Below are 13,693 nucleotides of genomic sequence, written 5' to 3' on the forward strand. Positions count from 1 at the left end.
AATCTGATTCTGAGGCGTGTTGGGGTAATTTGGATTAATGAGGATTGGAAATGTGCAACACAATGCTGCATAATGATTGCACCCATTCATTTGTAAAGGCCGTGAGACTGTCAACAACCCTGACGTCCCACTTGTTATATAAGGACTGTTGTGGCCTATTTTTAAACCTGTGGGTATTCCTCTCCAACTGGAATATTATGTTTCTTATTTCAGTCCTTTCTGCTCCAATCTGAACATTTGGGTAAAACACTGATTCATCTGATTATCTACTTTTTATTCTGTTATGCTTTTGCTTGCATTTTGTCGCATCTGTACAAAATGATCCCTCTAGATGAAAAACAGCCATCTCGCTCACTAGAGTAAATGCGTCAGAGGCTTCAGTGCATTCATAACTTGAAGCAATGCTGCCATCAAATGGCTGATGGGCTTCATGCCACATTTGTGCACACAAGTCTTCCAATTAGAGGTTCAGGAACAAATAAAAACGTTTTGTTTGCTATGAGGATCACAAAGGCAAACTGAAAAACTGTGAAATGGCTGCTTGCAGACATCTGTTCATCAGATTATCCTGGTAATTATGTCACTGATCCTGTTCATAATCCCCAAGATCATTAAATAGTATCTATGTAGGGATTGTTTTTCTTTAATAATTCTCCAAAAAGCAGATTACATCTCAAACTCTAAGGTGTCAGATTGATGTATGGGGGTCTTCAGCTTCTTAATAAGCAACAACCACACAGATTCACCAGATTAAGGCTAATCCTTACTAGTCCTAATTACTATTGTTCTCGAGTTTGACCAAATTGATTCAGATTGGTCCCCTGTCCATTTTTTGTTTTGCACAGGAGTTAATTTAGAAGGTATTAACATTTGCAGCAGCATGTTTTTTGTAAAAGCAAAACCATAAACATCACCAACAGGATACAGTCACAACATCACAGACAAAAAAAAAAACAAACAAAGAGATTATCAGTGATATCTTAACAACCAGAGACAAAAACAAACATAAAACAATTACCGAAAAATAGTGAGTGCTATTGTCAGCCATTCTTGGATGCAGATTTGAAAAGTTATTTGTGGATTTCCTGTCTGGCTGAGACAGGAATGTTTAGGACTGCATTTTACAACTGACTGATTTTAACATCTCAGTTATCTTAAAATATATAAGATCACGAAATCAGTGGATCACAGTAATCTTTTACTGAAGCTTGTACATTTTGTAGGCATTAAGGGTAGCACTAGGCTGGTTCAGATCATATCTATCTGACCTGAAAGATTGCACTTTATGTTAGTAATACATCATCCTCAGACACCAGAGCTAGTTATGGAGTACCTCAGGGTTTTAAGTTTAGAATGTCCTTTACTTTATATATGCTTCCACTTGGTAACATTATTTGAAAGCATCAGATAGATTTCCACTTTTATACTGATTATACTTAGCTATATCTATCAACAAAGCTCGTTAAATCTAACCGGTTATTTAGACTTTAGCCTTGGTTTGTCCATTTTATCAACCTAAATGACTATTTATTTAAATTTGGACATCAATAGATGTCTTTAAGTGGATGTCTTTTCATCTTTCTCTTCTCAATAATATTGTCATGTTGTTAGATAGAAATCGATATCCTCTTTTCTATAAAAGCAATAAGAAACTATAGTTTAGACAGTTTTGTGTTATTACGCAATATTTGTGCAGAATATCTCCAACACCAATAGTTCAAGAGTTTTTTGCAAGAGGTTTTCCTTTGTTCTAAAACCTAAAAGATCAAATGGTTGAATTACCTCTTCAACATGCCATCAATTTCGGCAAAGGCCTGGTAATTAATGAGTCGCTCATTTAATTTAGGTGTATTGGAGCAGCGATGCATCTAAAAGCTGCAGGATAGTAGCTCTCGGGGACTGGAGTTGGAGAACTCTGCTCCTGTTGTTTTAGCAGAGAGGTAAAAACGGCTCTATAAATTGAAAAGGTTGCTGACACCTGACCTAAAGCAAGCGTCACCCGTCATTCCGGTATACAGACTACTGCTCGAAACAATACTGACCTCTAGTGGCATGAAAGACAAAAACACGCTTTACCTTCAAAACGCACTCATATGAGATGGATTAACTATAAAAACGCATAGTGGACGGCTTTACAACTACACTTTCATTGCTTTGAGAAAAGAGAATTGAGATGTTTGAGATTATGCTGATATAAATCTATTTGACTGGTTTAAATTGTGTTCTGTTGTCTCAGTTTTAAACTGTGGCTTCCTCGACGTTTTCCAGTTTAAATTATTTAGGGTTTCAAGGCTCAGATTAGCATATTCAAGTATTTATTGCATATATCAGGCTCAATCGCAGGTTTCCATGTCCACTTTATGAAACTAAGCACCCATTTAGAATACAATACAAAAATGTCTCTAAAGCTCAGAGCTGGGCTAACCTTTTAATGACAGGTTCTGTACATGTGTATACAAAAACATAAAGGTGCTGCTGTTCAACACAGTACCTTGCAAAAGTATTCATGCCCTATTTGCAAAATGCTGTTTATGGCAGAAAACTAATGGTGCAAATCCCCCTGACTGCACAATCTCCACAGTTAAATTTGGTGGTGCCAGTATCATGTTAGAGAAAGAAGAGGTGTGGTCAGATTTGATGAGAAGATGTATGGACCTAAACACAGGACAATACTGGATTTATGACATGGTTGGGGGTTCTCTTTCCAGCAGGAGAACGACTCTAAACATACAGCCAGACCTAAAATGGAATGGTTTTGATCCACTTAATTGTAGCAACAAGTTTCTTTTAAAGCAGATATCCCTGTTACACCTGATCCCCTGTCAAGCTCATAAAGGTTACAGTGCCTAGCAAAAGTATTCATACCCCTGGAACTTCTTTGGTCATGTCAAAACCCCAAATTTGAATGCACATTTAGTAAGATTGTGTGACAAAGAAGTGCATAATTACAAAGGTTGAGGAAAATGACAGATGCTTCTCCAAAACTTTCACGTATACAAATCTAGAAAGTGTGGCATGTATCTGCATTTAGACTCCCTTCTGAAACATGCCCGTGAAACATGCTGTGGGGATGCTTCTCTTCAGCAGGGATTTACCTGACAACACCGGAAGAAAACGTGTTACTGCAAAAGATTTCAGACAGATTTTTATGTTATAAAAATTGAAATAATGTATCCCTTCTATCCATATGAATACTTTTGCAAAGCGTTTCCAAATTATTTGCTTGTTCAACACCTTTGGCAAACGCTTTTTAAGATGAAAAGAGAATGTGAATGAGCAGCCACTTCCGGTTTGTGTTATTCCAAAATAAAATTGGTGACTCCCAAAGTCTTTCTTTCATCGTCAACGGTCTTACAGTGTTGGGCAAAGTCCCCCACATAGCTGAATTATCTTATAAATCACATTCTAGGATTTTATTTCCCACATTTTGTTTTTTGTTGCTGCTGTTGATTCACGTGACGTGTTGTACTTTATACTGTCACTTCCGTTTTTCTCTGAAGTAGACGTTGGTAATGGCGGACTTGGCTCTCTGTTGGAGCAGGAAGAGAAAAGCATCAGCTTGCTCTGCGCGGTGGCAGGACCTAACAACCAGCGGAGGGAACATGGTGTCCACAGTAGCCCTCCTTCTTGCCGTACTGGCCTCTGTGTGTGGACAAGCCGCTGCTGAAAAGCAGCTAGTTTATGCTACGGTGGTGAGTGTTGATAATGTTTGTTGTAAAGCAAAAGAAGCTGCTGATACTTGCGCTGATAGTCCGATAAGGATTAACACCGCAGAATTGCCTTCAAAATGTGTAAATGTTGTTTTCCTGTGCTCTAATATGAACATGCATGGTTATTTATGCAACTTTTAGAGTGTTGTGAAATCGTCGATGCTCCGTTATTAATTCGGCCAAAAAGAAACTATTTTGGACGACGTTATTTTAAATAATGTCATAGATTTTGTTCTATTTAGCGCTAGCTAACATTAAACCCCACTTATCCTGCAGTATATACCAAGCAATATTAAGTTTTTAATTCATTTTTCGGCAATGGTAATGTTCAAGTGTGTTTATTTCAGCTTTATAGGCCGTTCTGCATTATCCTTGTGAGCTGGCACCTTTGAAGGGTGTTAGAAAGCAATATAAAGAACCTGCTAAGCTCACACAGTGAAGGTAGGAATACAGAAGTTATTGACCTCAAAGAAAAACTGCTATAAACTGGCATGTACATGTTTTATCCTCCGTTTCCTGCTTATTTTAGCCTGTCATGCTTCACTTATTTGCCAGTTTTGCGGCTTGCAAGATAACCGAAGATACATTTTGAACTCAATTCCAATCTTATTTTTGGCTTGTTCTCCCAACATAAGAGACAATAATCCTGACTGGGATGTAAGAACTGAAGTTCTTGCTCTATCGTTTTTAAAGTGCAAAGGTGGATCAATATGTTTTGTTTTTCCATAGCCAGTGGTGATACTTGAAAATCTTTGCAGCCAATAATGGAGGACAACTATTGGTCTGAGCTGTCTGGTTTTGACAGCTCAGACCCAAATTTTGTACCTGCACGTTGTTGTTTTGTTTATATATGCACTGATAAGACTTTTCCTGGGTCTGGCCTGACCTGCTGATTCCAGTGTTGAGCAATACCGTTTTTATTTGATTTATTTATTCAATTTTTATAAGGATATAAGGGAAAGGGATTTGACTAGGAGTCAGAAGTCACCTATTTAGCACAAAGTGCCCACAGGTATATCTGTTAATCTTAGTATAAGTTGAACTGTTGTTATTCAACATAAGTGATTAAAAAGACAGGCCAGGGATAATGTTGTGAAGACGTTTGAAACAGGGTAAGGTTATGAAACTATTTAAAGCAGTCAAGAGGCATATGATGTCTCTGGAGGAGCAACAGAGATCTACAGCTCAGGGTATAGGATTTGTCGATAGGGCAACTATTGGTCATGCACTCCAAAAAATCCTGCCTTTATTGAAGAAAAATATTATTGAAACAATGCTAAAGAAGTCCCATTTGCCACACGCCAATTAGGGGAAACAGAAAACATGTAAAACAAGGCGCTCTGGTGAGATGAGACCAAAATGTGCCTATTTTTTTGTCTACATGCAAAACTCTGTGGCTGAAAACCAGCCTTGCGGTTCACCCAGAACACACCATGCCTGTGGTGAAACATGGTGGCGGCAAAAATTATGCTGCGGGGATGATTCTTTTCACCAGGGGCAGAGAAGTCGGTCAGAGTTGATGGGAAGATGGATGGAAGGCTGCACTCATTCTTAGAAACAGTCACTTAGTTTCCAGCCAGGAAGCTGTAAGTGAAACCTCACTCGAATTAGATTAGGACTCAGAAAAGGGATAATCCACCCTACAGATAGTGTTTGCACGCTTGATTTTTCTTTCTATGGCCGTTATGGCCTCTCATGGGAAGAACAGGCAGGCCACATTTCCCTTTGTTTCTTTGAAAGGTGAGAATTGAAACCATGCCATTTGAAGTGACAGCTGTTGTGGTGTTGCAAAGAAAAAAAAAACTAATTTACTGGCCCTTTACTTAGGTGGTGGGTTGTTTTACCTGTACAAAGTGGTTTTATAGGTCAGATGTTTTAAATAACCTGGTTCTACAGCTGTTAGACCAGTGGGGGTTCGATTGACATAAGGTTTGGACAGACACTTGCAAAAGCCTTAATCGTCAGCTGACTGGGTCCTAAAACCACTACTGACAGATAAAAGAGGAACTAAGGTTTTAGCTGAAGTAGATTTTAGTGACTCTGCATTTTGTGTTTTTTACTTAAGGTTTTTGGTTGAGAAAACTATAATGTTTCTAATTTTATGCTCTTTTAAATTCCCCCTACCAGGATGAGCTACACCCTGGATATGCATTCCTATTAAATCAGAACATCATCAAAAAGTTAATTTAGTTTAGTACCTCATATTATATAAATTCATTACACACATAGTGATATAGCTCAAGTTTTTTATTTTGGTTAATTTGAATGATTATTTGCTCTGCAGTATACTCATTTAATACTTTTAAGGAGGTTCCTTTCGCATTTTTGCATGAATGATTGCTTCAATGGGGCATGGCATGGAGACTATCGGCCTGTGCTGAGTTGTTGCAGCTGTTTCACATCTGCCGGTTTTGCCTTCGATCACAGCATCTCATGAAAGGAGGACCAATGTGTGCATCCCATTGGGAGGGGGCTTGTTATGTCATTTTGGTTGGTCGTGCACAGCCCTATTTGTGCACATTTCTGCTGGGCACGAGTGGCGTTTACCTATTTTAAAGAGCTGTAGTGTAGAGTGTGAAACCACACTCATTTTTACAGGCTTGTACTTGGTTGAATATAAATGCAAGAAGTACATTTAAGGCCAAACTATGTAGTTGTAAGATGTTTTTTTAGGAAATCACTTGCTTTATGCGTAAATTTTCTGCTCCAATTGTTGACTACAAACAGATTTGTGTAGCAATGTCCACTATTTAAAATGAGAACTGCAGCGAGTATCATGCTTGTACATTTTTTCTTCCATACATTTTCCTTCCACTCAACTTTCCATCAATATTCTTGGATGAACTCTGAACAGTCAACTTCTTTAGCAAATAACTTCTTGTTGAGGGTGTCTTTGACTCTCTGTTAGAAAACTTTGAAGTCAGCAGTCTTCCCCATCATTGTGTAGGTCTTATCATAACATTGTTTTATCATAACACATGTTTTAAAAATGTTTTTTTATGGGTTTTAAGTAATATGCTAATTTTTTTTAGAACATTTTTCATTAGCTTTGAGCCATAGAAATCACAATGGACAGAAATAACCTATTTAAGTATATTCAATCCTATCATTGAGATGCAGATGTATTGAGGAGAATACAACACATTGCTTGTTTTTCTTTCTACAGCAAGGGGATTATCACCCTTAAGTAAACTGCAGTGTCATTTCTGGTTACATGTCACCTGACCACTTTTTTCTCCTTCCTCCAGTTGTTTCGTCATGGTGACAGATCACCAGTAAAAGCCTTTCCCACTGACCCCTACCAGGAAGACGCCTGGCCTCAGGGCTTCGGTCAGCTGTCGCAGGTAGACAGATTATTCTACAGCTGGAGCTTTATGTTTCAGTTTCTCTCTATGCCTTCGACCTCCAGATTAGAACATGCCCTTAACAATATCTTTTGGCTTTAGGTCAGCTGAGCATTTTAATGACCATTTTTGTTTTCTGCAAATTATAAAAGCCTGAAAAACAACCTGGAGTCTCATTCTATTCTCTGTGTTTTGTGTTGTAAGGACGGGATGAGGCAGCATTATGAGCTGGGCCAGTTTCTGAGGACGCGATACAAGAACTTCCTCAATGAATCCTACATCCGACACGAGGTGAGGAAGGGAAACGCCTCTTTTCTTCTAGATCACTTGAGAATTAACAAGCACCTAAACACATCTTTCCTCTTGTCCATCAGATTTTAGTTCGTAGTACAGATTTTGATCGCACCCTGATGAGTGCCTTGGCCAACCTTGCAGGTGTGAACATGTGGATTCAGTTTTTATTATATCATCTCCTCCAAGTACTCCTCCTCTTTAACCTTCACTCTCCTGTGCCTTTGCTTAGGTCTCTACCCTCCTAAAGGTCAGCAGATATTTAGACCCACTTTAAAGTGGCAGCCCATACCTGTGCACACAGTCCCGCAGAGTGAAGAAAGGGTTGGTATAGGAAGGAAAAATGGGTTTTTATCAGATGTGCAAGCTGAGATGGCAGATTTCTGATTCAGTGTAACTGTTGTTTTTCTTTTTAAGCTGCTCTCATTTCCTTTGGGAGACTGTCCTCGCTACAAGCAGCTGATGAATGAAACTGAACACACAGCAGAATTCCTTAATGTTACAACAGCATACTGGGTACATCTTTTCTACTTATCTTTATTTCTTCTAGTAAAAACAATGTATTCATTTTTAAGGGAAAGAACTACTAAAAATTAGTCTTTCCCCCTTAAATTAATCTTTCCCCCTTCTTCTCCTTCTTCAGGACTTGATAGAGCTGGTAAAAAATAAAGCAGGAGTGAAGAAGGCTAATGTGGAAACAGTGTGGAGTGTGTATGACACACTCTTCTGCGAGGTAAAAATCCCAACATGCACTCAAGTAAAACCAACCAAATAGAGACAATTATGTCAAGGGCATCATTTAGAAATATAATGTGGTGTCAAGCACAGCGGTGGACCTATCATGGAAGGGTTTAAATAGGACCTAGGGGCTTTGCCCATGCTTTCTCCTTGGATTGTCCTGTACAGGTCCTTCTCAAAATATTAGCATATTGTGATAAAGTTAATTATTTTCTATAATGTAATGATGAAAATTTAACATTCATATATTTTAGATTCATTGCACACTAACTGAAATATTTCAGGTCTTTTATTGTCTTAATACGGATGATTTTGGCATACAGCTCATGAAAACCCAAAATTCCTATCTCACAAAATTAGCATATTTCATCCGACCAATAAAAGAAAAGTGTTTTTAATACAAAAAACGTCAACCTTCAAATAATCATGTACAGTTATGCACTCAATACTTGGTCGGGAATCCTTTTGCAGAAATGACTGCTTCAATGCGGCGTGGCATGGAGGCAATCAGCCTGTGGCACTGCTGAGGTCTTCTGGAGGCCCAGGATGCTTCGATAGCGGCCTTTAGCTCATCCAGAGTGTTGGGTCTTGAGTCTCTCAACGTTCTCTTCACAATATCCCACAGATTCTCTATGGGGTTCAGGTCAGGAGAGTTGGCGGGCCAATTGAGCACAGTGATACCATGGTCAGTAAACCATTTACCAGTGGTTTTGGCACTGTGAGCAGGTGCCAGGTCGTGCTGAAAAATGAAATCTTCATCTCCATAAAGCTTTTCAGCAGATGGAAGCATGAAGTGCTCCAAAATCTCCTGATAGCTAGCTGCATTGACCCTGCCCTTGATAAAACACAGTGGACCAACACCAGCAGCTGACACGGCACCCCAGACCATCACTGACTGTGGGTACTTGACACTGGACTTCTGGCATTTTGGCATTTCCTTCTCCCCAGTCTTCCTCCAGACTCTGGCACCTTGATTTCTGAATGACATGCAGAATTTGCTTTCATCCGAAAAAAGTACTTTGGACCACTGAGCAACAGTCCAGTGCTGCTTCTCTGTAGCCCAGGTCAGGCGCTTCTGCCGCTGTTTCTGGTTCAAAAGTGGCTTGACCTGGGGAATGCGGCACCTGTAGCCCATTTCCTGCACACGCCTGTGCACGGTGGCTCTGGATGTTTCTACTCCAGACTCAGTCCACTGCTTCCGCAGGTCCCCCAAGGTCTGGAATCGGCCCTTCTCCACAATCTTCCTCAGGGTCCGGTCACCTCTTCTCGTTGTGCAGCGTTTTCTGCCACACTTTTTCCTTCCCACAGACTTCCCACTGAGGTGCCTTGATACAGCACTCTGGGAACAGCCTATTCGTTCAGAAATTTCTTTCTGTGTCTTACCCTCTTGCTTGAGGGTGTCAATAGTGGCCTTCTGGACAGCAGTCAGGTCGGCAGTCTTACCCATGATTGGGGTTTTGAGTGATGAACCAGGCTGGGAGTTTTAAAGGCCTCAGGAATCTTTTGCAGGTGTTTAGAGTTAACTCGTTGATTCAGATGATTAGGTTCATAGCTCGTTTAGAGACCCTTTTAATGATATGCTAATTTTGTGAGATAGGAATTTTGGGTTTTCATGAGCTGTATGCCAAAATCATCCATATTAAGACAATAAAAGACCTGAAATATTTCAGTTAGTGTGCAATGAATCTAAAATATATGAATGTTAAATTTTCATCATGACATTATGGAAAATAATGAACTTTATCACAATATGCTAATATTTTGAGAAGGACCTGTATTTACTCCATCAGTCTTCCCATCGGTCTCTGACCAGCTTCCCTGTCCTTGCTGAAAGAAAACCTTTCCCACAGCATGATGCTGCTACCACACATGGTATTATACGAGTAGTTTAGAAGCTGATTTCTAGTCAACCTTTGTTTGTTTTTTTTATTTTTATTTATTGACAACAAAAACACAACAACTCTTTTTGTTTGTTAAAAGAAACATATGAAAACATGGCTGAACTTAAGATGCATAATGAAAAATGGAGCCAGAAACAACATAAAGGCATTTGTTTGCACTTATTTAGGTAAAAATAATAAGCTGTCAGCTGCTACGCATGGCGATGGATATATCATGGTATCTTTATAACATGTTCTAGTTGCCTTGCACATGGATCACAATTCCCCTGCCAGGCTTTAACTTGGATGTGACGAAGAAAGATGATTTACCAACTTTTCGAAGTTTACATAATTACTCCTCTCAGGGCAGGCCCTCGAAAACTGTTGAAAAATCTCTCAAAAGATTCTTTCAGGACGAATGTGTGACTATTGATAGCAGTTTAAACTATTCATCTTAAATGTACTGCATTTTGTATATGGGTCATGTTTCAGCTGTGCAGTTAATCAATGTGCACCCACAGAAATAATTAAGCATGGCTGTGTTAACTGGTCAACGTAAACCTGCTTGACCTCCTTAGAAGATCTCTGTTTTGTATTTATCCGTCACTCTGTGTTTGCCGTGTGTCCTCAGTCCCGTCACAAAATGCCACCTCCTGGCTGGGTGACTCCAGAAGTAATGGAGAAGCTCCGGTTTCTGAAAGACTTTGGATTTCAGGTAGAAGATAAAGTAGCACCTCAGCTTTTCATCACAATGTCTGACGAAGTAGTAAAGAAAATTACCACAGTTGTTATTACATGTTAAATGTTTGCAGCTCATATTTGGAGTCTACAAACAACAAGAGAAGAGTCGCCTGCAGGGAGGTATGTGCAAACAAAGACTTTAGAGGCTGTTTATTTTAGTAGTTTTTCAGATACAGTCTTTGCAGAAGTTAATCAAAGGTAGAAATTAATCCAAACCAATCTAGCCCTGTCTGAAAAGTAATTGCCCTAAACCTAATAATGGTTGTGACTTTGACTAGGCTACACCAAAATGTTTATTTCATGTTTATTTATTTATTTGGCCATTCCGAGGTGGACTTGCTGGTGTGCCTTAAATATTCGTCCAGCTACATAATCCAAGGAGTGATTTAGTTTCTAAGGAGACTGAAATCTTTTGGAGTGTAAGGGTCCTGAGGACCTTTTTTGACTCTGTGGTGGCATCAGTCATCTTCTATGGTGTTGTTTGTTGGAGCAGCAGTTTATACCGCCACAGCATACATTGTATGCTATTTTTATTAACTGCACTGTATTTTTTCTTATATTGTTAATTTGCCCTTATTGTACAGTTTCTTATTCCTGTTTTTTTGTTTTTATATTTTTTACCTTTATGTGTATCTGCATCTTCCATTTGCCTTTCACTTTGCTGCCGGTGGACCTGAATTTCCCACTGAGGGACAATAAAGGATATTTCTATTCTGTTCTACATGTTGTCAGACAGGCGCTGTCCTGATTTTGCAGCTCTGGCAGTAATCAGACTGGTGTGTAGTTGGAGTTCAGTATTTGTGTTTAGTCAGTTAAGTCATGATCTAACAAGGGAGGAATTAGTTTTTTGCCTCATGGCCAGGTTGGTTTGGATAATCTGTTAATAAATGTAATCATCATTTGAAAACTGCATTCTGAATATGTTCTGGATGAGTTTTCCAGTATTGTGCAGCCCTTCTTCTTGTTACTCTTGCCAAAAAGGCAACATTTGTGAACAGTGGGATTAATGAGGGTCCTGCCAACCTGGTTGTAATACTTGATGTAAAAACATATTCATCTTTAATCAGTAATGGAGTTAAATGGAGAAACAAGAACTGCTGTCCCTCTTTCAGGTCTTCTGCTTGGTGAAATTGTGAGGAATCTCACCAAGATGGCTGTCCCAGACCCACAACAACGACTCAAACTGATGATGCTGTCAGCGGTGAGTTACTTGTTATTTACACCGGTTTAAGTTTTCAACTTTACAGCAGCTTTTTTATTAAAAACTCAGCACTATCTCCTCACAGCATGACACAACCGTAGCTGCTCTTCAGGCCAGCCTGAGTGTGTTCAACGGAAAGCAACCGCCTTACGCCTCCTGTCACATAATCGAATTGTACAGGGAAGAGAATGGGTTTGTATTTTAGCTGAAATAATGTATAAAAAATACCAAAATTAGTTTAATACTATATGGCATTAAGTAGCCCGTTGTTTACATTAATTCCATCTTTCTGGGCTTCCCTTCATCTGTGTGTGCACTCAGCTCTATGTCGGTGTCAATGTTTTACCGTAACGACACCAGTGTGACGCTGTACCCACTCCAGTTGCCAGGATGCACTCTTGACTGCCCCCTAGAGGACTTTGTCGGGATGACAAAGCCATTCATCTCGGATGATAGGGACAAGGAGTGTCAGCTGCCGTCACAGTGGAGAGAAAGACGTGAGATTCCTACATACTGCTGCTGTGAAAAACAATGATCGGTTCAGTAGAGTCCTCATTTCTTTTCTTTGTTTTTCTTCTTTTTAAAGAAGTCATCATCAGCCTAGCCTTGTCAGGCTGCCTGCTCCTCGCCATCATCGCCATCCTCCTCTGTGTCATTTGCCGGCACAAGGAGTCCAGCAGCAACAGAGGATATCGTCATGTGATCAACCAGGAAGCTGGAGAGGAATCCTGACAGACACACAAGCTCCTGCTTCGGAGATCTACGAGCCTTGTTTCGTGGGGCAGCAACGATGACGATGATGAACTTTGAATGTGGAGAATTTAGGAATTGTCTGAACAGATCACTGTGCCTGAGATTAAATTTGGAATAATGTGAAAATGTTTTATTCTTTGACGTGTGTTGGGGTCTGGGAACAGTATGGGTCGTGTTGGTCCACTTTGCTGATTCTAAGGCCTGATGGCCAAGATGCCTTAAATATGTTTTACTTATGTTATGGTACCATGTTTCATTGGGTCTAAGCTTTCTATTCTGAATATTTCAGATTTGTCTTTATCAAAGTAAAAACAATTTTGATACCAATTTGACAGGCTTTGGAAACACTGTAAAAATGTTAGGGGAATTAAAAAGGGCAGGAATGGAAAAACTAGAAAAATAAAAGGTTCTTTTTGAACAATTACATTTTGTACCTTAACGAGAAAGCGTTAACTTGTTCTTGGGACACATACTGAATTAGGGTCTCAGTGTTTACTGATGTTAAAACTTCCTGTTTTATGTGTGTTTCAGAACCCCTATGTGTCAAAGTATTTGTCCTTAATTGTCTACATGCTGATAATGTATAATTTTTATTTCTAACCAAAATAAATTACTATTGAGTATAATTTATAATGCAAATCAAGGAAAATGCAGACTTTTGGTATTTTGTCACAATACAGCCACAAACTTCGTGTTTCATTGGAATTTTATGTGATAGACCAATACAAAGATCATAAAAGTGAAGTGGAAGGAAAAGTGTGGTGTGCCTGGGTGAATTGCATTTTCCTTTGGGGTACTGCTCTACCCATTTACCAACTGAAAAGTTTGGCCATTTTACTTGGTGACAGAAAGACTTAGTCAGATTGAATGGAGACAATCTGTGAACATAAATTTTCAAGTCTTGCCACAGATTTTCAATTGAATTTAGGACTGGACTTTGACTGGACCATTCTAACATTAATTTTATTGTAGCTCTTGGTGCATGTTCAGGGCTGTCTTGCTTTCACCTATGCAAATTGGAGTTTCTTTGGCTTT

At 39.3% G+C, this 13,693-nt stretch overlaps 1 protein-coding gene across 2 annotated transcripts; it reads left to right on the forward strand.

Moving 5' to 3' along the window:
- Nucleotides 1-3,489: 3,489 nt before the first annotated feature.
- acp2 (acid phosphatase 2, lysosomal) lies at nt 3,490-13,307 on the forward strand. 2 transcript variants are annotated; one of them, XM_047354750.1, is made up of 13 exons: nt 3,490-3,692; nt 6,959-7,054; nt 7,259-7,345; nt 7,429-7,489; nt 7,578-7,669; nt 7,763-7,861; nt 7,989-8,078; nt 10,595-10,678; nt 10,776-10,824; nt 11,817-11,905; nt 11,991-12,097; nt 12,227-12,402; nt 12,495-13,307. In XM_047354750.1, the coding sequence occupies exons 1-13, from the start codon at nt 3,513-3,515 to the stop codon at nt 12,635-12,637; spliced, it is 1,353 nt and encodes a 450-aa protein (XP_047210706.1). In that variant the 5' UTR covers nt 3,490-3,512; the 3' UTR covers nt 12,638-13,307. The 2 variants fall into 2 exon arrangements, with proteins under 2 accessions (XP_047210706.1, XP_047210705.1); XM_047354749.1 differs by having other exon boundaries at nt 3,492-3,692; nt 12,492-13,307.
- Nucleotides 13,308-13,693: the final 386 nt, after the last annotated feature.

This window comes from Girardinichthys multiradiatus, chromosome 24 (genome assembly GCF_021462225.1).
Source record: "Girardinichthys multiradiatus isolate DD_20200921_A chromosome 24, DD_fGirMul_XY1, whole genome shotgun sequence".
Taxonomy (NCBI): Eukaryota; Metazoa; Chordata; class Actinopteri; order Cyprinodontiformes; family Goodeidae; genus Girardinichthys; species Girardinichthys multiradiatus.